We start from the raw sequence: 23,591 nt of genomic DNA, 5'->3' as shown, positions 1-23,591 counted from the left end.
GAACTTACAATGCAGAGATAAACATCTTTTAAACTCTACACACAACCAGTGCACAGGACATACCGAACAATGATCAAAACCACTGACTTTAATCTCTCATCTTGAATGTTTTAATTTTCAGATCAAACAACAGAAATTTTTTTTATTTTAAAAAAAGCTATGTGCTGTTGTAATTTCTGCCCCAACTGACTGGGATCCTGTGGGATAAACTAGTTTAATTATTAAAACATCAAAACAAAAAACTGCTGCTTTGTCTATTGCCCAATAATCCCCATTTCTTTCTGTAGTCAGGGTTCCTCCACCAATTCATGTCAATCAACGCCATCAAGTGAGATGTCCTTGTAAATCATCTCTATTGGAGCATCCACAATGAATTGATGCTGTCTGTGCATTAGTGGGAACTGTCTGATGATCTGAGATATGTAGCATCTCAAGCTATAGTTTTACCCAGTTCCACGGAAAACAATGTTCTTGAAATTAATGGTAAGTGCCTCAACTACTTTGGAAAGTGGTCTGGTAGTAGAAAATATGCAATGCTGATGAATGGAGGAAACTGGACAGAAAGTAAATTAGTTCGACACAATAAAATCACTGAGATTAAAATATACTAATGTTTGCATACAAATAAAATCTAAGATATAGGTTCGAGTATGAAAGGAGTGTGAATAATTCAATAACTGTTTCAAAGGGCTAGCACAGATACAATGGCATGAATGGCCAATTTCCCCTATTTGTACAATTCTGTGAGAAACCAAGTAATATATGGTTAACTCTGGAAATATAGCAAGCAGTATGCGGAACACATTCCAATGTCTTAAGGTAATGTGAAAGGGAGTTTTAGTTGACTGCATCTGGGATGGAATGGTGGAAATTACTGTGAACAGTTGAACGGATGTTTTGCTGAGTTCCATTCAGGGAGAAAGTGAGGACTGCAGATGCTGGAGATCAGAGCTGAAAATGTGTTGCTGGAAAAGCACAGCAGGTCAGGCAGCATCCAAGGAGCAGGAGAAGGGCTCATGTCCGAAACATCGATTCTCCTGCTCCTTGGATGGTGCCTGACCTGCTGCGCTTTTCCACAGATTCAATCAATAAGCACATTGACCTGGACCCAATATACCTGCCACTGCAGCGGACAGCTGGAACTGACAACCTGAAGCTGCAGATTCAAACCACTATAAATGCCAGAGGAAAGATCACAGAAGCGCTTCACAGGAGGCTCCCAAGCACTGAGGATGTCACCTAGACAGGGGACAAAACGTCTGCAACATAAATTCCCAGCTCGGCGAACAGAATCACAACAACGAGCACCCGAGTTACAAATCTTCTCACAAACTTTGTTTTCATGTAAAATCTGTGTGTTATAGTTAGCTGATAACATTATTTATTTTATGTCCTTCTCAGCTGGCTCTGCATAAACTGCCTTCCTATACACATAATCATTGTCCCTTTTTATTGTTTGAAAAATCTCAGGTGTGCCCTCACAAATTATTTCCCTGAAATATGATAACACTGACTCGGTGGGGCTTTCTATCAATCCTGCACTATCAAACAAGAACAGCAGAATTGTCAAATGATCACAGGAAAGTGCTGTGCATGATGTGTTTGCGAATGTACTTTGTGCTGTTCAAGGTAAGGATGTTGCGATGGGGAGGGATTGGAGAGGGAATTGGATAACTTTCGTTGTAATTTTCAAATCCAATTTCAATTTTTGGTTTTAATTTATGAAGACTACACAATTCCTTTACCAAGCACTGCACTCAGCCAACGGTCGCCTCATATTAATGAAGCTACTGTCACTGACATCAGTTATTGTCACATCATTTGTTATATTTATCACACAAAAGTTCTTATTCAGCAACATTCTTGAGGGGACAAAGTAAAATAAAACTTACTGACAATATTATCATTTTAATTAACCATTTAAAAGATGCTGTTGCATTGGCATGTTCATTCATGTCGAGCTAAGATTGGAGAACCAACTCCTTGCTAGTAACTGCTGTGCTGCATGTGTGCTCACTGCACAGTGTGGTTCATTTTCTGCCCTATTGCTTTCTGAGTTGTGGTGAGGCATAAATAAGTTTGTTGTCTCTCTGTGGGTTTCTTGGTGGGACGTGGGGACGGGCTGTTTTCTTTTCCACGTACTGGTGCTTTGTACCTGTTGAAGGGCCACTGGAATCCATAGCTGTATATGCCATCGTGACATAAGTTGGTTTCTGCGTATGCTGGAAGCCAAGAGTACAAAGGATATCAGCAAGACATTGAACTTGACAGTACCAAATCCTTCTGTGCCCCATAAAGAAATAAACTGTACTTGTCCCCAGGCTTTCACTCCCCTCACTATTTACCTGACTGCAAGTTACCTTTCCTGTTAATGTTTGTTTGCATGTCCCAAACGCACTGAATTGCATCTTCCATCAGCAAGCCAGGGACTGGATTTGGTGAGCTTAACTAGGTGGGCTGAATAATTTCATTGTTAGCAAACCTGCTGGTTGTTTTGGTGTTGGTGGACATCAGTTCCACCATCCCCTCGTTAAATTTGGGGCCATGCCGTGGAGGTACACACTTGCAGTGTCACTTTAACAAGATACTGGCAAGAGAAAGGAGAAAGATTCAAAAAGGACATAAGGGTCAACTTCTTTACACAGAGAGTGGTTCGTGAGGGGAATGAGCTGCGAGAGAAAGTGATGGATGCGAGCACAGTTACAAAAGATATTTGGTTAAGTTCATGAACAGGAAGGATTTGGAGGAACATGGGCCAAATGTAGGCAGGTAGGACTTGTTTAGTTTGGGAACATGGTTGGTCTGGACGAGTTGTATTGAAGGGTCTGTTTCCATGCTGGATAAGTCTATAGAATCATCACAGAATCCCTCCAGTGTGAAAGCAAACAATTCGGCCCATTGAGACCACACCACCACACAGGCACCCTATCACTGGATGGAAGTTGGCTCGCTGAGCTGGAAGGTTAGCTTCCAGGTCACTGAGCAAACTTACATCCAGAACCTCAACCTGACCTACAAATCTTCTCAAAACTCACTATCCCTATGCCTGTAACCCTGCATTTCCCCTGGATTATCCACCTAAGCTACACTTCCTTGGATAATATGGGGTAACTTCAGCATGGCCAATCCACCTCACCTACACATCTTTGGATTGTGGGAGGAAACTGGAAAGAAACCCATGCAGACCCAGGGATAATATACAAACTCCACACAGACAGTCGCCCAAGCAGGAAACAAACCCGGATCCCTGACGCTGTGAGGCAACAGCGCTAACTATTGTGCTACCCTATAACCGAATAGTCGAATAATTAAATGTGCATACATATATATATAATCGCTCAATAAATGTGAATTATAAAGAATCAATAAAGACAACATCCAAGATGGAATGTCTAAGGAAAAATACAGTGAGAACCCTCTCCTGCATTTTCAAAGTATTACAGAGGAGCTAATAGAAAAATTACCTAAACACATCTGTGTTCTCTTTTTTGTCTTCTGCCTACAAAGAATAAACAGATTTTAAAAACATGATTTTTAAATAAATTCTCCACCAGAGTAGTATCAGACAGATCACAAATTGTCCTTCAATGTATAACTGCCTTTTGACACAATGATTCAATGAATGTGTATGACATCACTCTGTTTCATTTAATTTAACAGATCCCAGAGCTTGAGCAATCAAAATATTTGAGTTTTTAACCAGATCACTACTGACTGGTAGTGATTTTCTTTTTGCTGCCAATTATTTCTCATCATTATGAATACAGTCAGAGTAATGTGAGTCTTATTATAATTACTGTAATGATAAGAGTATGAAAAAAAAGGAGCAGGAATAGGCCATTCTGCCCCTTAAGCCTGGTTTACTATTCATCGAGTTCATTGGATGATTTACCCATGGTTCAATTCCTTCAAGCTAGTTCAGCGTACCGTCAACACTGATATTTCAAAAACCTGTCTACCTCTTCTTTAAATGCTTTCAGTGATCTAATCTCTACAATTCCCTGGGGTTGGGAATTGCAACCATTTCCTGTCCTCTGAGAGAGTGTTTCCTTATTCTGCAATGATGTCCCATAGTTTAAGAATCCCTCATTAATGGAAACATCGTCTCGACATTTACCCTGTCGAGACCCTCAGAATCTTGTATGTTTCATTAAAATTACCGTCATTTATCTAAACTCTAATAAATAAAGCACTACGTTCTGAGCTGTTCTTGAAAAATCAATCTCTTTATCCAAGGAACCAGCCTGCTAAGTCTTTTTTGAACAGCCTCCGATGGCATTATACCTCATTTTTTATAAAAATACAAGGGCCACAACTGCATACAGTACTCCAGAAGTGGCCTCACCGACATTCTGGACAGTTGTAAGAAAAATTTCCTGTTTTTAAACTCCAACCGTATTACAATAAAGGCCAAAATTCACTGATTTAATTACTTCCTGCAGCTGTATGCTAAACTTTTCAGAGTCAAGTACAAGGACCTCCAAATCCTTTTGTGCTGCACTTTTATGGAGTCTCTCTCCTTTCGATTCTTCTTACCAAAATTTATTATCTCACATTTCCCTACATTAAACACCATCGGCCATATTTTTCCCCATTCTCTCAACCTCTCTGTCTCATTTTGCTATTCCTTACGTCCTCATCATAGCAAGCTCTCCCATCTATTTTTGTAACATGCACAAATATCAATATGTTACATTCTGCCCCCTTCCCAACTCACCAATATAGACAGTAAATAATTGAGGCACTACGACTGAATGTTGTGACAATCCAAGAGCTTTGTTTTTCCAACCTGAAAAAGAACTATTCGTCCTGACTGACTTCAGTATGTTAACCAATCCTAACCAATGTTATGTATTATTCCCAATACCACAAGCTCCCATTTTGTGCAATAACCTTTTATGTGGTACCTAATTTAATGTCATTTGAAAATTTAAATGCATCTTAACAGTTCCCCTTTATCAACTCTGCTTATTGTATTCTTAAAGAATGCCAGCAAATTTGTCAAACATGGTTTTCCTTTCACATAACCATGTTGATACTATTTGATTGTGTTAAGCTGTTCTAAATGCCCGCCATTTCTTCTTTAAGAATGGACTCTGGATCTTCCCAGTGACAGACATTAGAAAAACTGACCATAGTTTCTTGTTTTCTGGTTCTTTCCCTTCTTGAATAGGAGCAACCAATTTGCTGGAACCTGCTTGGAATCCAGTAATCGCTGGAATATTTTGATGAATATCTCTGCAGCCACTTTCTTTAAAGGCCTCTGATGCAGGCCATCAGATCCTGGCGCTTCTAGTCCCATTCATTTGTCAACTAATTTGTCCCTTGCATTAGAAACTGTTCCAAAATCTTTTCACCCATATCTTGCTTATCTGTTATTTCCAGAATTTTTATAATGCCGTCCACTGTGAAGACCAATACAAAATATTGGTTTGAATGGCTGGCAGAATACCTGATTCTTCCTCTGCAAAAGCTTACCACAATCAAACAGAGTCAATATGGTTTTGTGAAATGGATCTCATTTGATAAATTTGCTAAAGTTCTTTGAGGGGTTGATGAAGGGAGTCTGGTAGATGTACTGTGTTTAAATCTTCTGATGGCATTAGTTTGATCTGTGATTTCCCAATTTCCCATTATCAATCCCTCAATCTTTGCATTTGTTAAGCGCAGAATTTACTGATTTTTGAAGGCCTAACACTTTGAAAAGGTGAGTTAGCATAGATTTATCTGAAAACTTACAAGATAACTGCAGGATTCCAGGGTGGCAAACCTATCAAACTTGGGTATATTACATACCAGTTTTTTTCTATCATACCTACCATTAACAGGACAGAATTAGACTACAGTGCTGCAATGTGCTAGCTGTAATGTCAGGATACTTGATGCACCACAAGTAACAATCTATGGCATTGAATCGTTCATTCACCCTTGCATTAATTGAAATGCCAAACCAATTATTCCATTTCTATGTCAAACTGGGAACTGACTAATGGAGTAAAGTATTTGTTATTTATCGATAGAGGAGAATATCAACTTCCTCAGTGTCGAATTGATTGTTCAATTCATAGTACTGGTGTTTCAGCCAAACATAATTCATTTGCACTATTGCTTCAATTCACTGTAATTTGTATTTTTAAAAATTGTGCATTGAAAATTCTACATTTAAACTGATTAGCAAAGAACGATATGCTCACCTCTGCAGAATTTACAACGTATTATTGTAATAATCAGAAGCAGCAGGAGGAAAACCCCACTCCCGACAGCGATATCGATCCACCAAGGCAGAACACCTGAGTCTGGCTCTGCAAAAGCTCAAAGTGCAAATACACAATCCAATGTGATAGCAAAATCGCACCACAGGAAATGTGTGAACAATACAATATATGGCATACTTCAGCACTGATACATTGAACAAGAAGGTGATTTAATCTGACAATACCACATCCAGATAAGCAAACATAGCGGTTGTAAATAATACTTTCTGGTTAGAAATATATATGTATCGTAAAATTGTCAGGATGGCTATGGAACAATGGGTAGAGGAGAAATACTTTAAGTGACCTTTTCTGTCCCCTACTATTCTAACTGTGTCCTCATTCACTGCAAAAGTCTTCTCTGTGACAAACTTGCATTTCCCCATTTTTAGTCTGAATAAGCTCATCATTGATGTTGGTCCTTGTCTAGACGTGAACTAGAGGAGCTTCTTTTTGACCTGTCTGCACTCTCTGTCCCTTCAAAGGACTGAAGGCATTGGGGTTAATACCAACATTTCTCTCACAGAGCTGCACTCAATCTCAGCTTTCACAGCGACTGTAACTGATCAACGCCATTTAAATTTGATCAATTTCTACTTTAATTTCTGAATTGTGGTGGCAGGAGTTATCCCAAATGTAGAAATATTGTGACCTTTAAGAGCCATCAAGTTTGTGAGCAAGCTATTTCTCTGTTAAACAAATATCTTCTGCCAAGGCACAGGTGGAATAATACACATTACATTGCAATCCTGTTGAAGCTGCCTTGTTTGATGGCTGGAACTTACAAGTTTGCTTCAATTGCCTTTTTCAGAGAGATACAAAAATAGCTGGACTTTAAAAAATCTTGCTTCAGCATAAGTGAAAAAAAAGGGCCTTTGAGAAGGGAATTATTCCAAGGCAAAATAAAGCATTATCTGAATGGCAAAATTCGAAAGAATACAAACACAGCAATAAAAAAAGGTTTTAAAAAAACATTTAGATTTGTAACAAAATGAAATTGCAACTCAAAAACTTCAAAGATCACCATGAAATGTAATTATTTCTAGTTTCATTAACAATGTGTTTAGCCATAAAAACAGCAGTTAAAGTTATCTTGCAAAAATTAGCTGTCTCTTTGAAACTATTTACAATATTAATAGATTACAATTAAAGATTCTTTAAATAATCACAGATTTCAACATAATTATGAACATTGAAGAGATGCCTGGCATAAGTTGTCTGATTAGCTAAATAAAATTAGAAAACTTGTAATATTAATAATAATTATAACAGAATCAGCTTTTTTATGAGGTAATGGAATTTGATAACAGATAGCCAGTACAATAGACAATAGAATTCAAGCAGCCCTTAGAGATAAACAATGAGGGGTATGATTAAAAAGTGGACAGCCAGCAACTTTGGAATGCAGCATAGAAAGATCCCAAGGCCTAGAGATTACAATAATTGTTAAACATCATAAAAAAACTAAGAACTTAAGACTGTCCATTGATCAGGTGTACAGTAACCACATTGATTATTGTAACACAATGTATAAAAATATTGCTTTTTAGTGTAAAATCAGAGTGCGTCATTGATTTCTTTTCCGATCGGAGCTGAAGATTAAGAAAATGATTATGTTCTCACGCCAAAGCCAGATTCAGGGAAGATCTTTTGGCCATCCCCCTGTACTAGCAGGTTTTTGCTTGAATAAAAGTCCACTATGTGTCCATATCCTGTCTGCCTCCCAGTTTTTCTCTCTGGTCGGGGGAATCTCTCTCCTACAAATCCCAAAATAGAATGCTGCAGCAACAATTGGGGTTCGTTAGGGTCCTCACTTACTGAAGGAAATGAATTAGTTTGAAAATGAAGATCATCCAAGTGACTTTGAATGAAGTAGCTGGTGGGGAACGTAAGCCCGTGTTAAGATACAAAATTATGGGTTTAATTCCACTGGGTCCTTTCCATTGGCTCGAGGAATTTGGTCAAAATGATATGATCTTTTTTGGGCAATGCACCTCATTTCTATACCTTACACGGACTATTCCTCAGAGATGGCAGAATGGGAAATGGTTATTGCTGCAGGTCATAAACCCCTCAAGACATAGAGTCAGAGAGTCGGTACAGCACGGAAGCAGAGTCTTTGGTCCAACTCATCTATACCGACCAGATATCTGAAATTAATCTAGTCCCATTTGCCATTATTTGGCCCATATCCCTCTAAACCCTTCCTATTTATATACCAATACAGATGCCTTTTAGATGTTGTAATTGTACCAGCCTCCACCACTTCCTCTGGCAGCTCATTCCATACACACAGCACTCCTGTGTGAAACAGTTGCACCTTAGGTCTCTTTTATATTTTTCCCCTCTCACCCTAAATCTATGCCCTCTAGTTCTGGATTCTCTCACCCCAGGAAAAAGACCTTGTCTATTTACCCTGTCCATGCCCCTCATGATTTTATAAACCTCTATATGGTCACCCCTCAGCCTCTGACACTCCAGGGAAAACAGCCCCGGTCTATTCAGCCTCTTCCTATAACTCTAACTCTCCAACCCTGGCAACATCCTTGTAAATCATTTCTGTATCCTTTCAAGTTTCACAACATCCTTCCTATACCAGGGAGACCAGAATTGCATGCAAAAGTGACCTATGAACCTGCATTCCAAGGTCTCTTTAATCAGCAACACACCCCAGGACCTTACCATTAAGAGTATGCAGCACTTGACATTATCTAATATAAGCCACTCCTCAGCCCATCGGCCCATCTGATCAAGATCCTGTTGTACTCTGAGGTAACCTTCTTTACTGTCCACTACACCGCCAATTTTGGTATCATCTGCAAACCTATTAACCATATCTCCAATGCCACATCAAAATTATTTGTATAACTGACAAAAAGAAGTGGATACTATGGCATACTATTAGTCACAGGCCTCCAGTTTGAAAAGCAGCCCTCCACCACCACCCTCTGTCTTCAATTTTCGAGCCAGTTCTCTAGCCAAATAGCTAGCTCTTCTTGTATTCCATGTGATATAACCTTGCTAACCAGGCTGCCATGTGGAACCTTGTTGAATGCCTTACTGAAGTCCATATAGATCACATCTACCAATCTGCCCTCATCAATCGTTTTGTAACTTCTTCAAAAAACTCAATCACATTCATTAGACATGATTTCCCACGCACAAGAGCCTGCTGACTTGCCCTATTCAGTCCTTGCCTTTCCAAATACATGGAAATCCTGTCTCTCAGGTTTCCCTCCAACAAATTGCCCACCATTGATGTCAGGCTCACCGGTTTATAGTTCCCTGGCTTTTCCTTACCACCTTTTTTAAATAGTGGCACCAAATTACCCAATCTCCAATCTTCTGATACTTCACCTGTGGCTACCAATGAAACAAATATCTCGGCAAGGGGCTCAGCAATCACTTCTCTAGCTTCCCACAGAGTCCTAGGGTACACCTGATCAGATCTTGGGGATTTATCCACTTTTACGCTTTTTAAAATGTCCAGCACCACCTTCTTTGTAATATGGACATTTTTCAAGATGTCACAATTTGTTTCCCATGTTCTCTCTCTTCCATACCCTTCTCCACAGTAAATACTGGTGCAAAATACTCATTTAGTGCCTCCCTCATCTCCTGTGGTCCCACACCCAGGTGGCCTTGCTGATCTTTAAGAGGGCCTATTCTCTCCCAAGTTACTTTTTTGTCCTTAATGTATTTGTAGAATCCCTTTGGATTCTCCTTAATCCTACTTGCCGAAGCTCTCTCATGTGCCCTTTTTGCCCTCCTAATGTCCCTCATAAATATACTCCTGCTGTCTTTCTGTTCTTCTCGGGATTCCCTTGATCTCTGCTATCTATACCTGGCACATGCTTCCTTCTTATTCTTGAGCAAAACCTCAATTTCCCTCCTCATCCACGTTCCCTACACCTAACAGCCTTGCCTTCCATGCCAACAGAAATATACTGTCTCTGCACTCTCACTCTCTCATTTTGGATGGCTTCCTATTTTCCAGCCATCCCTTTACCTGCGAATGTCTATCCTTCATCAACATTTGAGAATTTTCACCTAAAACAGTCAAAATTAACCCTCCTCCAAATTAGAAGGTTATCATTTAGATCTGGTTGATCCTTTTCCATCACTATTTTAAAACTAATAGAATTATAAATTAGGCCATTTGGCCCATTGAACCTGTTCCACCATCCAATCATGGCTGATAGGTTTTCAACCCCATTTTCCCCCTTTCAATCAAGAACCTAACTATCTCTGTTTGAAATATACTCAATGACCTGGCCCCAAAAACCTTCTGTGGCAATGAATTCCGTAGATTCACCCCTCTGGTTAATGAAGTTTCTCCCTATCTCCGTTCTAAATGATATTCCCTTTTCTCTCAGGCGGTGCTCTCGGGTCCTTGTCTCTCCTGCCAATAGATACATCTTCCCAACATCCATTATGTCCAGGCTATTTAGTATTCTTTAAGTCTCGATCAGGTCCCTCTCTCAATCTTCTAAACTGCATCAAGTATAGTCCCAGAGTCCACAAATGTTCCTCATATTCCTCAGCCTTTCATTGCTGAGATCATTCCCGTGAATCTCCTCTGATCCTGCTCCAGGGCCAATGCATCTTTCCTGAGATGTGCGGCCCCAAATTGCTCACAGTATTCTGAATGTGTTCTGACCAGAGCCTTGTAAAGCCTAAGAAATACATCCCTGTTTTCATATTCCAGTCCTCTCAAGGTAAATGACAACATTGTATTTGCCTTTCTAATGATTTGCCTGATACAACCTATACATTTACCTTCAGAGAATCCTGGACTGGCACTTCCAAATCCCTTTGTGCTCCAGAATTTTTGAATTTTTTCCCCCCAAAAAAAATTCCATGCCTCCATTCTTCCTCCCAAAGTGCATGACCTCACACTTTCCCACACTGTACTCCATCTGCCATTTCTTAGCCCACTCTCTTTACTTGTCCAAATCCTTCTGCGGCCTTCCCCCCTCCTCAATACTACCTGCCCCTCTTTGTATCATCGCAAACTTACCCAGAATGTTCTCAGTCCCTTCATCTAGATGTTAATGTAGGTTGTGCTCCCTACGCTGACCCTTGCAGGACATCATTAGTCATTGGCTTCTATCCTGAGAAGGACCCTTTTATCCCCAATTTCTGCCTTCTGCCAGACGGCCAAGCTTCTATCCATGCTAGCCCCTGGCCTTTAACACCATGGGCCCTTATCTTACTCAGCAGCCTCTGTACAGCACTTTATTCAAAGGCCTTCCTGAAGTCCAAATAGAAAACATCCATTTCGCCCCAAAGTGCTCCCCCACTGACACCTCAGTCACCTGCCCTGCCTTATTTCCCAAGAGTAGGTCAGGCGTTGCACCTTCTCTAGTAGGTACATCCACATATTAAATCAGAAAATGTTCTTGTACACATTTAACAAATTCCTCTCCATCCACAGCCTTAACACTATGGCAGTCCCAGTCTATGTTTGGAAAGTTAACATCCTCTACCATAACCACCCCAGTATTCTTATAGATAACTGAGATCTCCTTACAAATTGTTTTCTCAACTTCCAACTGACTATTGGGGAGGGGAGGGGGCGATTATAGTACAATTCCAATAATCATCCTTTTCTTATTTCTCAAGTTCCATTAACTGCTCCTTCTCAAACTTGGAAAGGCCACTGACAGGGGGAAGGAAGAAATCCGATAGCACTGGAGGAGGCCTTCCCTTTGAGGGGGTAATTAGTCTGGTTGTGTCTTTGTAAGCCCTGGATATCATTTCTCAACCTTCAATGGCATTCCCTTGAGAAGGCTGTTAGCAGGCAATGCCTTTCTGACTGAGGTGTGTCCGTGTACAGTATGGTCAGTTTATAATGAAGACCCACATTCGGTTCCCACTAGTTTCAGAAAGCACATTGACCAAAGCACCTGAGACACGAGGACATGGAAGGGTAAGGGGCCAAGTGCTGGGCACATGGGATGAGAGGAGTCAGACTGGCACCAAAGCCCACGAACAATGTGTAGGACAGCGCCGTACCTTCAGCCCCGGAGATGTAGGTGTACCGGACCTCCACTTGCTTCCCACTGTACGACAGCCGGCAGCTGTACAGCGTCCCATTGCGGACCGGCCGCCTCTCCTCCAGGGAACTGGAAGCCTCGAACCCTTGGCCCGGCCTCGGCTCGACCTGGCTGCGGATCCCGCTCAGCACCTCGCTGCCGTTCACAAACCATCGGACACTCAGCTGGTCCGAGTGAAAGGCCCCAGAGAGACAGGTAAGTCTGAGGAAGATCCCGGAGCCTCTCCCGAGCAGCGTGGCGGCAATCTGCGGAGAATTCGGGGGGGCTTGGGGAGAGACGGCAGCAAGTCAATACCATTCGGGGGGGGGGGGGCACTTCCCAGCGGGAGTCAGTCCCACTGGGGTCAGTTCCAACCTGCCCCCTTTTATTATTGCCACCTTCACTTGAATCGCCCCTTTCGGATTCAGTGGAAGCCACATTCTCTCAACACGAGTCTAAATCTGACCTGTTGTTTTTCCTTTCTGTGCAATGGGAGCAATACTTTTGCCCGTTTGCAGATGGGGGTGAAGGTTAGCCATGTGGATGGATAGTTATACTCAGAGATATCGAGAGGCTAAGGATGTGGGTCAAAGTGGGAGCACTTTTCAGTAGAGGCTAATGTGAGACTTTGGGATTAGAGCCCGGAATCGGACACATCCACATGCCTGTGCCTCTCTGGGTCTGCGCCTCATCACGGGGTCACCCCTCAGTCAGTCCCTCTCCGGCCCCCCTACAGGACCCTGTGGCCAGCCCATTCACACTCCCCAGCTCTGCTTGTCTCCATCTCTCTCTCTCCCCTGCTCACTCTCCACTCCTGGGAAAAGCCCTCAGCCACCTCTCAGTCTGTGCTAGGGGTAGGCGCCACACAAACGCCAAATACCTTTTGTACAGAAGAAATTCCGAAGACACTGACCTTTCCCAATGATGTCGCGGCCGGGAATGTTCTGTTTTGTGGGAGCGCCTCATTTCATAAGGAAAGTCGGGGTCGGTCAATCACCAACCTCGCCCCCCCCCTCCCCCTTCCCCATTTTAACAATAAATAGCCCCGCTGCCTGGTCAAAGCCCCGCGCCTGGTGTCTGTCCGGGGGCCCCGGAGTGTCCAGGTCTCTGAGCTCAGGGCAACAGGCGGCTGCTGACCAGAGAAAGTGAGGACTGCAGATCCTGGAGATCAGAGTCGGGAATGTGGTGCTGGAAAAGCGCAGCAGGTCCGGCAGCATCTGAGGAGCAGGATTCCTGATGAAGGGCTTTTAGCCGAAATGTCGACTCTCCTGCTGCTCGGATGCTGCCTGACCTGCTGCGCTTTTCCAGCAACACAGTCCAGCCACCTCTCAGGGCCACCCGCACCCAGAGAACAGTGTCCTCAACCTGTCAGGGAGGGAGAGGGTGGGGGAGGTCAGAGCACGACCCTGGGTCAGTGTCCCGTGGAAGAGCCGGCCCCTTCCTGGGATCTTCCCGTGCAATGAGACTGTCTTCCTGACATTGACTCCGATTCCATTGTCACTAAACTCTATGGAAGATCAGGAGCTGGGCTCCTGGGAGGGATAAGGGGGAGGGGGGAGGGGGTGGAATATAGGGCGGCGGGGGAGAGCAGTATTAGATAAAGGGAGGGGATATAGGCGTAAGTGACTGGTATATCGGGATAAAGGGGAGGCAATATAGGAATACTGTAAAGGGAATATGTGATAAGGGATGGAATAAAGGGAATGGAATGTAGGGATAAAGAGAGGGAATAAATCTCCAGCATTACATGCAAGTGACACAAGAGAGATAATGTTATAAAAGTCGCGAAGCGTTTGTGAGATTATTAAAATGGGTTCACTTATTACAGCCTTCAATTATTGTTCACTCCTAGATATAAGCGACTAAATTAAGCCGCTAATTAACGGAGTTTGATTTTATATTCATGTTAACATATATTAGTTTTAATACAGACCTCCCACTGTGTAAATTTCAGTCTAAAGTGTTTTTTTTAATGTTTAATCGTTCGCAGGTCTATTCCTCTCTGTCCTGACTACACCGGTGTAACACTGCAGTGAAAGCAAGGCAATCCATTACAGCTCAGGGGGAATCCACTCATATTCCACAGGATTTCAATCCCGGCTTCACCTGCCTTTCAGGGATTATAGGGAAAGTCTGGAGCTGACTGGGATATTCCGCCGGGTTCAGGAACACACAGTGAGATCCCATTTACTGCAGAGCCCAGCCCGGGGTTAATCTGCGGTGGAGAAAGGGATGAAGATTGAATGGGCGCCGAGCCGCCATCAGCCGGTTATCCAAAACGACTCTCCGGCCCCGGGATGGTTAATCCCTGCTCAAATATTCCCATCAAATCCAGGTTTACTGCAAAAGACACGGCTCATTTAAAAAATAGCCTGTGAGAAGGAGGAAAAATCCACACCAACATTCAATATCATCAGCGCTGGTCTGGCCCAGCCTCGACCCCACTCACCTTCCTTTAACACGTTATTCATTTAAACATCTCTCTCCTCATTACATTTATTAGGTAAAGTTAAAAATCATACATCAGGTTATAGTCCAACGGGTTTATTTGGAAGCAGTAGCTTTCAAACCTGTTGGACTATAAGCTGGTGTCGTGTGATTTTTAACATTGTCCACCCCAGTCCAACACCATCACCTCCACATCAGGAAGGAGAGGGTTAAAATCACACCACACCAGGTTATAATCCAACAGGTTTATGTGGATTATAACTTGATATGGTGTGATTTTTAACTCTCTCCTTTATTACCCCCGAGGGGAAACATTCTCTCCCATTCAATCTCCTTGAGCATCTTAGATACCTGAGTTAGATCAACTCTCATTCTGCTAAACCCCAGACAGTGTCACCTCAAACTGCTCAATCTCCCCCCATTAAACAAACCCCATATCTCTGGGATCAATTTAGGGAACCACCTCGGAACTGCCTTAAATCTACACCCCTCTTTAAGGAATCCAAAACTGTCCGCAGTAGTCCGGGTGTAGTCTCACTAAAGCCCTGGACAGACTCAGCAACATTGATACCGTGTTGCTTGGTCATTAAATAGCCACAATTTCAATTGCTCATTTACATTGTTTTTTTGTGAAGAGTTTTCCAGTTTGATGCTGCCATGGAGTACGGAATAACTCATTAATTAAAGATCTCATAACACCAGGTTATAATCCTACAGGTTTGTTTGGGAACACGAGCAGCGCTCCGAAAGCTAGTGCTTCCAAATAAACCTGCTGGACTATATCCAGGTGCTGTGTGATTTGTTAACTTTGCCCATCCCAGTCCAACACCGGCTCATCATTCCTTAAACACCTTGTAATCACCCCCCCACTACCCCACCCCATCCTCCAGCCAATAGCCCGGGTGTGAAATGATAGCAGGATTGAGTGGGTCCCAGTTCCCTGGAGCTGGAGGTCAGGAAGGTGATGAGTAATGTTTTCGGAGTATTGTCCTGGCTGAGACCCTCTCCGAGTGATCTGGACCCTCCCTCAGATTTGAACGTCGGCGGAATGGTCCGCACTGTGTTGAGTTGGGGTGAGGGTGTAGAATGTGACTCACTTACCGGTGACCAGGAGCCGGGAGCCGCTGCCTTGCCCCGCTTTGCCCTGGTTGCTAACGCGGCAGTAATAGAGCCCGGTATCGGACACATCCACATGCAGAAGGTGAAAGGCGGCGCTGGCTTTATTCCGGATTTCGAAGTGATACCTGGAATCGCTGCTTCTCAGGAGAAAGCCCCGCTCCCCGTCCCTCCACCAGTTCACCTGGACCGTGGAAACATCCCGAGCAAACGGGAAACTGCAGTAGAAAGTTGCGTTGGAACCGACTGTGGCGTTCAGAATTTCCGGATACTGACCCACGCTGAACTTGGAATTCCCAGAGACTGTGGAGAGAGAGGGAAAAAAAATATCCTTCAGACAGAAACACTCAACACAGCCGTCCCGGGCCAGACAGAGCTGGCAAAATATTTATATGGCGCCTTTTACTGCCCCCATAGCCGCGGGATGTCCTGAAAATCTTGGAGAGAGTTTGGAAGAACAGGAGGAATTCTCTCAAGCCAGGAGCAGGGAAGAGGTTCCCACCTTCACAGAGAACGGTCAGGACGATAGCGAGCCCACAGGGAACGGGCAACCGGCTGCTCATGTTCCAAACCAGGGGCCAGGCTGTTTCCCAAAAGGGATCTGACCACCCCCTCCCCGACCCCCCCCCCCTTCCCCCAGCTTCAAACTGCGGTTTCCCAGGTCCTCTCCCAGGATCACCTTCCCACCCTCCACACACACACACATAGCTGAGAAACTGTCACATCTCCCGGAAAGATCAACGCAGAAATGTTAGCAGAGGATCAGTCACCCCGCCCCCAGTACTCAGAAACCTTCCCCCCCCCCCCCCCCCACTCTGTATAACTCAGAGCGAAACCACCGCTTTCCACAGCCCAGAGTTGCTGATGGCCCGCCTTCCCCACCAGTTAGCGGTGAGACCTCTCCCCCTTCCCTCAGCGCCCAGCCCAGCCCCTGTCTCTCAGCAGCTCTCACTGACTCCCTCCATCAGACCCCTCCTCCAGCTCCCTCAGCTGCTCCCACAAACTCTTCCCCCCCTCTGGCACCTCCCCCCTTCCTCTCACTGGGTGATGTCTAGCTCCTCCGCCAGGGTAATTCACGCTGCCCCCCCCCCCCCCCCCCCTCACTGCAGCGATCACACACTGAACCTGGTCAGAGGTGAGCACTCTGGTCCACTCGGGGCGAGCAGGGCAGTGTTTCTTCACCAGTTCCAGCACTGAACATGAACACCTTTACAGAGCTATAGAGTCCCATTCCTCCAGCCTCCAATCATTGCTGCAGACTTTAATAATCAGTGAATTGTTCTTTATTTCTTTCTGTCTTCCCTCCGCCTCCCCCAACCTTCCAGTCCATTCTCTCCTATCCCATTTTCCTCTGTACCGATTGATGTTGAATGTAATATTACATTCAATAGACTGTTTTTCCCTCTTTCAGGCTCTGAGCTGTTTATGAACACTTTTATCTGAGTGGGTGCCCTTTCCCACGGATGCTGGGTGCCCCCTGTGGAGGGCACTATACCATCTAGCCGTTTGCCTGATTGCAACGTGCTGTGTAAAACCCCAGAGTAAGTCTCTGGGCAGGTGTGACACAAAGGCTTCCTTATCATCAGAAACCTGTATATTTAATTCATCTCTTTTCTTTACTGAGAAATAAAAGGAAATCACGGTCAACAATTAGTTAATTTCACAACTTCATCCCCAATAGAGAATATATGGCCAGCTGCCTGTCCCTCTTCCACACATATGTCAGAGCCTGGGTATCCCTGGGGAAGGAGCACACAGTGTCCACCAACACCCTGGAGCTGTTCAGGGAGAAGTGGGCACCACGCGGAGTGGAGTGTATTATTTCTCCCTCCAACTCTATTTTGATTTGATCCCTGCCCTCCCCCTCACTGTTTGACCACACAGCTTTGCCCTCTGAGAAGGGCATTGCTTGTCACTGGCCACTCGGGAGTTTCCTTTCTTCCTGGTGGTGGAAACTGAATAAAGATTTATACACCTGATGTCGTCTCTCACTGTGTCTCACACCTGCACACACACAACATGGGTGCTGGGCTAAATATAAGCACGACCACAGTTAGGTGGTGGTGTGGGGGTAAAAAAGAAGAAAAAATATGAAAAACAATATACTGAATGAAAGGCTGGAAATATATCACCATTTAACCTGCCAGAGCCCTGGCCAATGTCCATTTCCACCATTCAGTGATTTGCTGTAATCTCCAGATACATTGCTGCCAAAGGATTGATAGTCCCACTCAGAGCTGGGGTTGTGGTAACTCTTGTGTATCAACAGTCCTGATTTCTCTTCTGCTACTGTTCTTGGGAGCAGAGAGTGATCCTCCAATCCAGGGAATACCTGCTGGAAATCTGGCTTCCGGATAAATGTTAGATCCTTCTGGGACACTCTTATTGAATCTCAAGTAGGATAATGCTCGGAGGCCCATGGAGCGTCTTGCTAGATCCTAAGTGATGAAAGTTGTGCATTATTCAGTATGTCCTCATTGGCTTTACATGATTTGAGATCAAACATTGATGTATCTCAGAAGTAATGAGCAAGGTGGCTCAATGCCTCACAACTTCAGTGATCCAGGTCCAACTTCAGCTGCAGGTGACTGTCTGTGTAGAGTTTGCATATTCTCCCTGTACCAGCCTGGATTTCCACCAGGTGTAAAAAGTGAGGTCTGCAGATGCTGGAGATCAGAGCTGAAAAATGTGTTGCTGGTTAAAGCACAGCAGGTCAGGCAGGATCCAAGGAACAGGAAATTCGACGTTTCGGGCCAGAGCCCTCCATCAGGAATGAGGAGAGGGTGCCAGGCAGGCTAAGATAAAAGGTAGGGAGGAGGGACTTGGGGGAGGGGCAATAGAGATGTGATAGGTGGAAGGAGGTCAAGGTGAGGGTGATAGGCCGGAGTGGGGCGGGGGCGGAGAGGTCAGGAAGAAGATTGCAGGTTAGGAGGGAGGTGCTGAGTTCAAGGGAATTGACTGAGACAAGGTGGGGGGAAGGGAAATGAGGAAACTGGAGAAATCTGAGTTCATCCCTTGTCGTTTCCACCAGGTGCTCTGGTTTCCTCCCACAACGCAAAGATGTGCAGGTTAGGTTGATTGGCCATTGCTACATTGACCATAGTGTGCAGGCTAGGTTGGTTAGCTATGGGGAATGCAGAGTTACAGGAACTGGGTGGGATGTTCTTCCGAGGGTTGGTGTGGACTCAATGGGCCAATGCCTGCTTTCACACTGGAGGGATTCTATAATTTCTGTGAATATGAAGCAAAATCAATCAAACTGGAACTAAATAGTATAAAGGAACAAGAATGCCATGGTACACACTGACCCCTGGAGACAACAAGAACCTAAGATGGGAAAATGCACACAGAAAAGAGTGGTGGAATAATGAGGCTGCCATATTCTTATATTTTTATTAGATTCCCTACAGTGTGGAAACAGGCCCTTCAGCCCAACAAGTTTACACCGACCCTCCAAAGAATTACCCACCCAGATCCATTTCCCTCTGACTAATACACCTAACACAATGGGCAATATAGCATGGCCTCATTATTCCAGCTGAGAGCTGGTGATTACCTTGCTGCCCTCCATTCAGGTGCTGGACTGTCCAGGGGCAGACTGTGCTTCCTCCTGTTCCAGCTGTCAGTTTGAATAGAGAGGCTCTTGCTGAATGAAGACTGACGTACACTCAGTAGGTGTCTGTGTTCCATACTCCTTTCAAGCGGCCACTCTTCCTGTGGATGGAGACATCAAGGGAAAAGCTGAAGACATCATGTTCCTCTTGTTAGAGACAGGCTCCTCCAGTCTCTCTCCAATCAGGGAATTGGGAAAGGCTGGAGAACTCTACATTTTTCTTCCTGATATTGCTCCAGAATAATCCTGTGTGTTGATGGCCCTGTGGTATAGCATCTCCATCCAAGTGAATAGAACTCGGTAATTCATTCCTCCTCTAATGGGGGGAGAACCTAACCCTGCCCTCATCTCCATTACTTGCTCCTTCATATTGCTTCACCCTGTGTCAGCCCTTGCCTCAGCTCCTCAAGGCTAGGTTAGGAGAATATTGTTCACTTATCAGGTCACTGGTCTGTGGAATTCTCCTCCCCAAAAAGCAGTGGAACTGTACCATCCACCATACAAGGCTGAGTAAGCTAGATCTTTGATGAACAAGTGAAAGATTGTAGGGGTAAACAGGAAAGTGCATCCCCTGGAGCAACTAAACACCACAAGTACTTGATGTGTGGTTACTGAGGAACCCTCCCATCCAAGGCACAGGAATCATGGTGGGAGGGGAAGATGATGCTTTCAAAAAGGAAGAAATCACCAGCTCTCAGCTCAAAGGCAAGTGAGACTGGCTCAGGAGAGGGAGGGTTGACAAAGAGCAGATAGATGAGGGTTTCGGCTATTTCCCTCTCCCCCCCCCCCACCCCAATGCCCACAGGAACTCCTGCCCTACCCAGACAGAGCTCCGCGTGCTACCTCCTGACCTGTGGAAAACCCCGCCTTAAGTTGTCTCCAGGCATCTGCACGTGGCACAGTGGTTAGCACTGCTGTCCCACAGCGCCTGAGACCCGGGTTCAATCCCCGACTCAGGCGACTGACTGTGTGGAGTTTGCACGTTCTCCCCATGTCTGCGTGGGTTTCCTCCGGGTGCTCCGGTTTCCTCCCACAGTCCAAAGATGTGTGGGTCAGGTGAATTGGCCATGCTAAATTGCCCGTAGTGTTAGGTAAAGGGTATATGTGGGGGCATGGGTGGGTTGCGCTTCGGCGGGTCGGTGTGGACTTGTTGGGCCGAAGGGCCTGTTTCCACGCTGTAAGTAATCTAATCTAAAAACTTGTTCCTCAGTTACAGGTTTGTCCTTGGTCAGAAATATCCAAGAGGCACTCCCAAGCAAATGGCACACACATCCCTCGACAGCTAGGTGGCGTGGGAACAGAATAGCCATCTGACCCCTGAAGCCTGCTTTACCATATGATAAAATCATGGGAAATCTGTGTTCACAACAGCATTTTCCTGTTTACACCTTACAATCTTTCACTTTCCTGTTCATCAAAAATTGAGCTAAATCAGTCTGGTATACAAATAGATCGTACAGTTCCAGTGCTGTCTGGGGAAGAGAATGCCACAAACCACTAACTCGACAAGCGAACAATATTCTCCTCTTCGCCATTGTATAAGCAAGACTTCTTGTTCTGAAACTATATCTTTAACTCTCACATCTCCCACAAGGGGTAAGTATCCCTGTATTCATCCCATCAAATCCCCTCAGGATTTTGTACATTTTATTTTGCAAAAGATGAATACTAACCTTGTGTGATTCATGTATGAGGACACTCAGATCTCTCTATACACAGGCTCTCCATTTAATAAATACACTGCTTTTTTATTCTTCCTGAGGCAGTGGAGTAGTTCACATTTTCTCAGATTATACCCATTCTGCCAAATGCTTGCACACTCACAGTCTGTCTACATCCTTTTAGCTACGATCAACAATTTACTTTCCTCCCTAACTTGGTGTCATCAGCAAATCTAGCTACCATGCAGCCTTCCAAGTCATTCATATAGATTGTATATAGTTCAGGTTTCAATACTGATCCCTTTAAGACTCCAGTCATTGCAATTTGTCAATCCAAAGATTCCCCAACTTTTCCCATTTCTCCACAGTTTCTGCTTTGGTTAGCCACCCAATTCTTTATCAATGCCAATATGATATCACCTACAGCATAACCATGCAGCTCTGACATCATCAAATATCTTTGAGAAATCCAAGTACGTCATACCTGCAGCTTCTCCTTTACCCATATCGCTTATTACTCACTCAAAGAGCTCTTGAATTTAAGAACCATTTACTTGTATAGAATTTGAATGCACCTGAAAAAAAAAAGAGAACTTTCCTCATAACTTTAGTTGCACATTGTCAAAAATAAAATTGTGGTACAAGCTGTGTGATTGATATATATTTTAATGTAATTTAATTTAGAATTTGAATTTGGAACTAGTGGCATGTGGCTTTTTGCTGGATCTGAGAAGAACTTTTACAATTATCTTATAAATATTGCTGGAGCCTTGGTGATTCATTTTAAAACATAATATTGGAAGGAGCATTCATGGTGTGTCAGAGTCTTCTTTCCACTGGCCGAGTTGATAGTAAATAGAGTAAACAGGTCAGCAATTGCTTTTAGTCAAAAGATCAGAGGTTGATTTATTTTTTCTTTTGATGATGGAGAACACCCACAGCTTAGGAAAAAGCATTTAAGTTGCATTTTGGCAGGTTTTATAGAAGTTGCACTGAAGTTAGATGTTTAAGACAGTTGCTCCTAAAGGAAGATTATAACCATGAAGACACAGATTATCTTAGTGCAAAAAGTTTAGTTTTAATGGTTCCGGACCAGAGGTGTTTCTTTACAAATTGAAGGTAAATTTGAAGGTGAGGATGTGTAAGCTCAATTATATGAAGGCTCCAGGAAGCCAATGAATTGAAGCCATAATGAAATGAAGCATTGGAGATGTCAAAAAAGAGGATTCTGGGTAATCCAAGATGGAGGTCAGGAACAATTGTGGCTGTAAGAGCTGCTCTTTTTGAGGTATTTGAGGTGTTGGAGGTGATTTCCTTGAATTTCAGGAGCTGCAATTACTGTTTTATATACTGTTGCATTGTTTTGGAACTTTGAGGAGAAAAGATCAAAACAATGGTACTTTTAAAAGGAGGAAGACAGACAAAAGTCAGTGACCACATGGTCAGTGAGGGAGAAGAGAGAGAAAGCAACCTACAATGCTAACTGACACCGCAATGAATCTGCACAGTTACTGCCTTTGCTGTTTGAGTTCATGTATCTCTGGACATCGGAGTATGTCTTGGAAAAATTAACAAACAGTGAAATTCACAATTGATCTTAGAGGAACCTGCGTGGGAGAACTCACAGCACAGGGACAGGTAAGTACATAGTCTTTAAGTGTAACCTTGATTATATGCTTTATTGAGATCTGTTTCTTGATTAAATTTTAAAATTATAAACCTCAAGTACTAAGTTAGCTTGGAGCACTTTTTTAAAGAGCAATAAGACAGTGCTATTTTCTGGGTCTGTAGATTGTGAAGGAACAAAGATGGCCTTTAGTAGAGTGATATGCTCTTCCTGTCTGATGTGGGAGATTAGGGAGCGTTTTCATGTTACTGATTATCATGTCTGCAGGAAGTGACTTAGGTTGAGAATCCTATTGGATTGCATGGATTGGTTAGACTGGTAGTTGGATGTAATGAGGAATTTACAAGAGCTTGGAGGTGCAATGGATGGCAGTCATAGGAAGGGATAAAAGCTGCAGATATTGTCAGGGAGATGGATTAACTCTAAGTAAGGTAGGAGGGTAGGCAGGTTGTGTGGGAGTCTCATGTGGCTATCCCCATCTCAAACAAGTATGCTGTTTAGGAAAATGTAGAAGGTGATAGACTCTCAGGGGAATGTAGCATGAACAGCCAAATTTCTGGTACTGAGAATGGCTCTAATGTAATGAGGGGCATGTCAGGTTCCAAACAATTGATTGTAATAGGGGACTCTCTAGTCAGAGGCACAGACAGACATTTCTGCGGCCGGCAATAAAATGTCAGAGTGGTGTGTTGCCTCTCTGGTGCCAGGAGCAAGGATATCTCGGGGAGAGTACAGAATATTCTCAAAGGGGAGAGGGACCAGCAGGAGGTCAGTGTACATGTTGGAACTAATGACATAGGAAGAGGAAAGGATGAGATTCTGAAGGGGGAATAT

General features: G+C 43.9%; 1 protein-coding gene across 2 annotated transcripts; it reads right to left on the bottom strand.

The window, feature by feature from the left end:
• LOC132823776 (signal-regulatory protein beta-1-like) lies at nt 1-21,644 on the bottom strand. 2 transcript variants are annotated; one of them, XM_060837793.1, is made up of 6 exons: nt 21,615-21,644; nt 15,842-16,159; nt 12,273-12,578; nt 6,195-6,311; nt 3,465-3,499; nt 1-2,222 (listed from the first exon to the last, which is right to left on the bottom strand). In XM_060837793.1, the coding sequence occupies exons 1-5, from the start codon at nt 21,634-21,636 to the stop codon at nt 3,465-3,467; spliced, it is 798 nt and encodes a 265-aa protein (XP_060693776.1). In that variant the 5' UTR covers nt 21,637-21,644; the 3' UTR covers nt 1-2,222. The 2 variants fall into 2 exon arrangements, with proteins under 2 accessions (XP_060693776.1, XP_060693775.1); XM_060837792.1 differs by lacking the exon at nt 21,615-21,644 and adding an exon at nt 16,359-16,461.
• Between the last annotated feature and the right edge of the window lie 1,947 nt (nt 21,645-23,591).

Source organism: Hemiscyllium ocellatum, chromosome 17 (assembly GCF_020745735.1).
Source record: "Hemiscyllium ocellatum isolate sHemOce1 chromosome 17, sHemOce1.pat.X.cur, whole genome shotgun sequence".
Taxonomy (NCBI): Eukaryota; Metazoa; Chordata; class Chondrichthyes; order Orectolobiformes; family Hemiscylliidae; genus Hemiscyllium; species Hemiscyllium ocellatum.
Note: the sequence above shows the minus strand (reverse complement) of the source record. Positions and strands in the feature narration are given on the sequence as shown.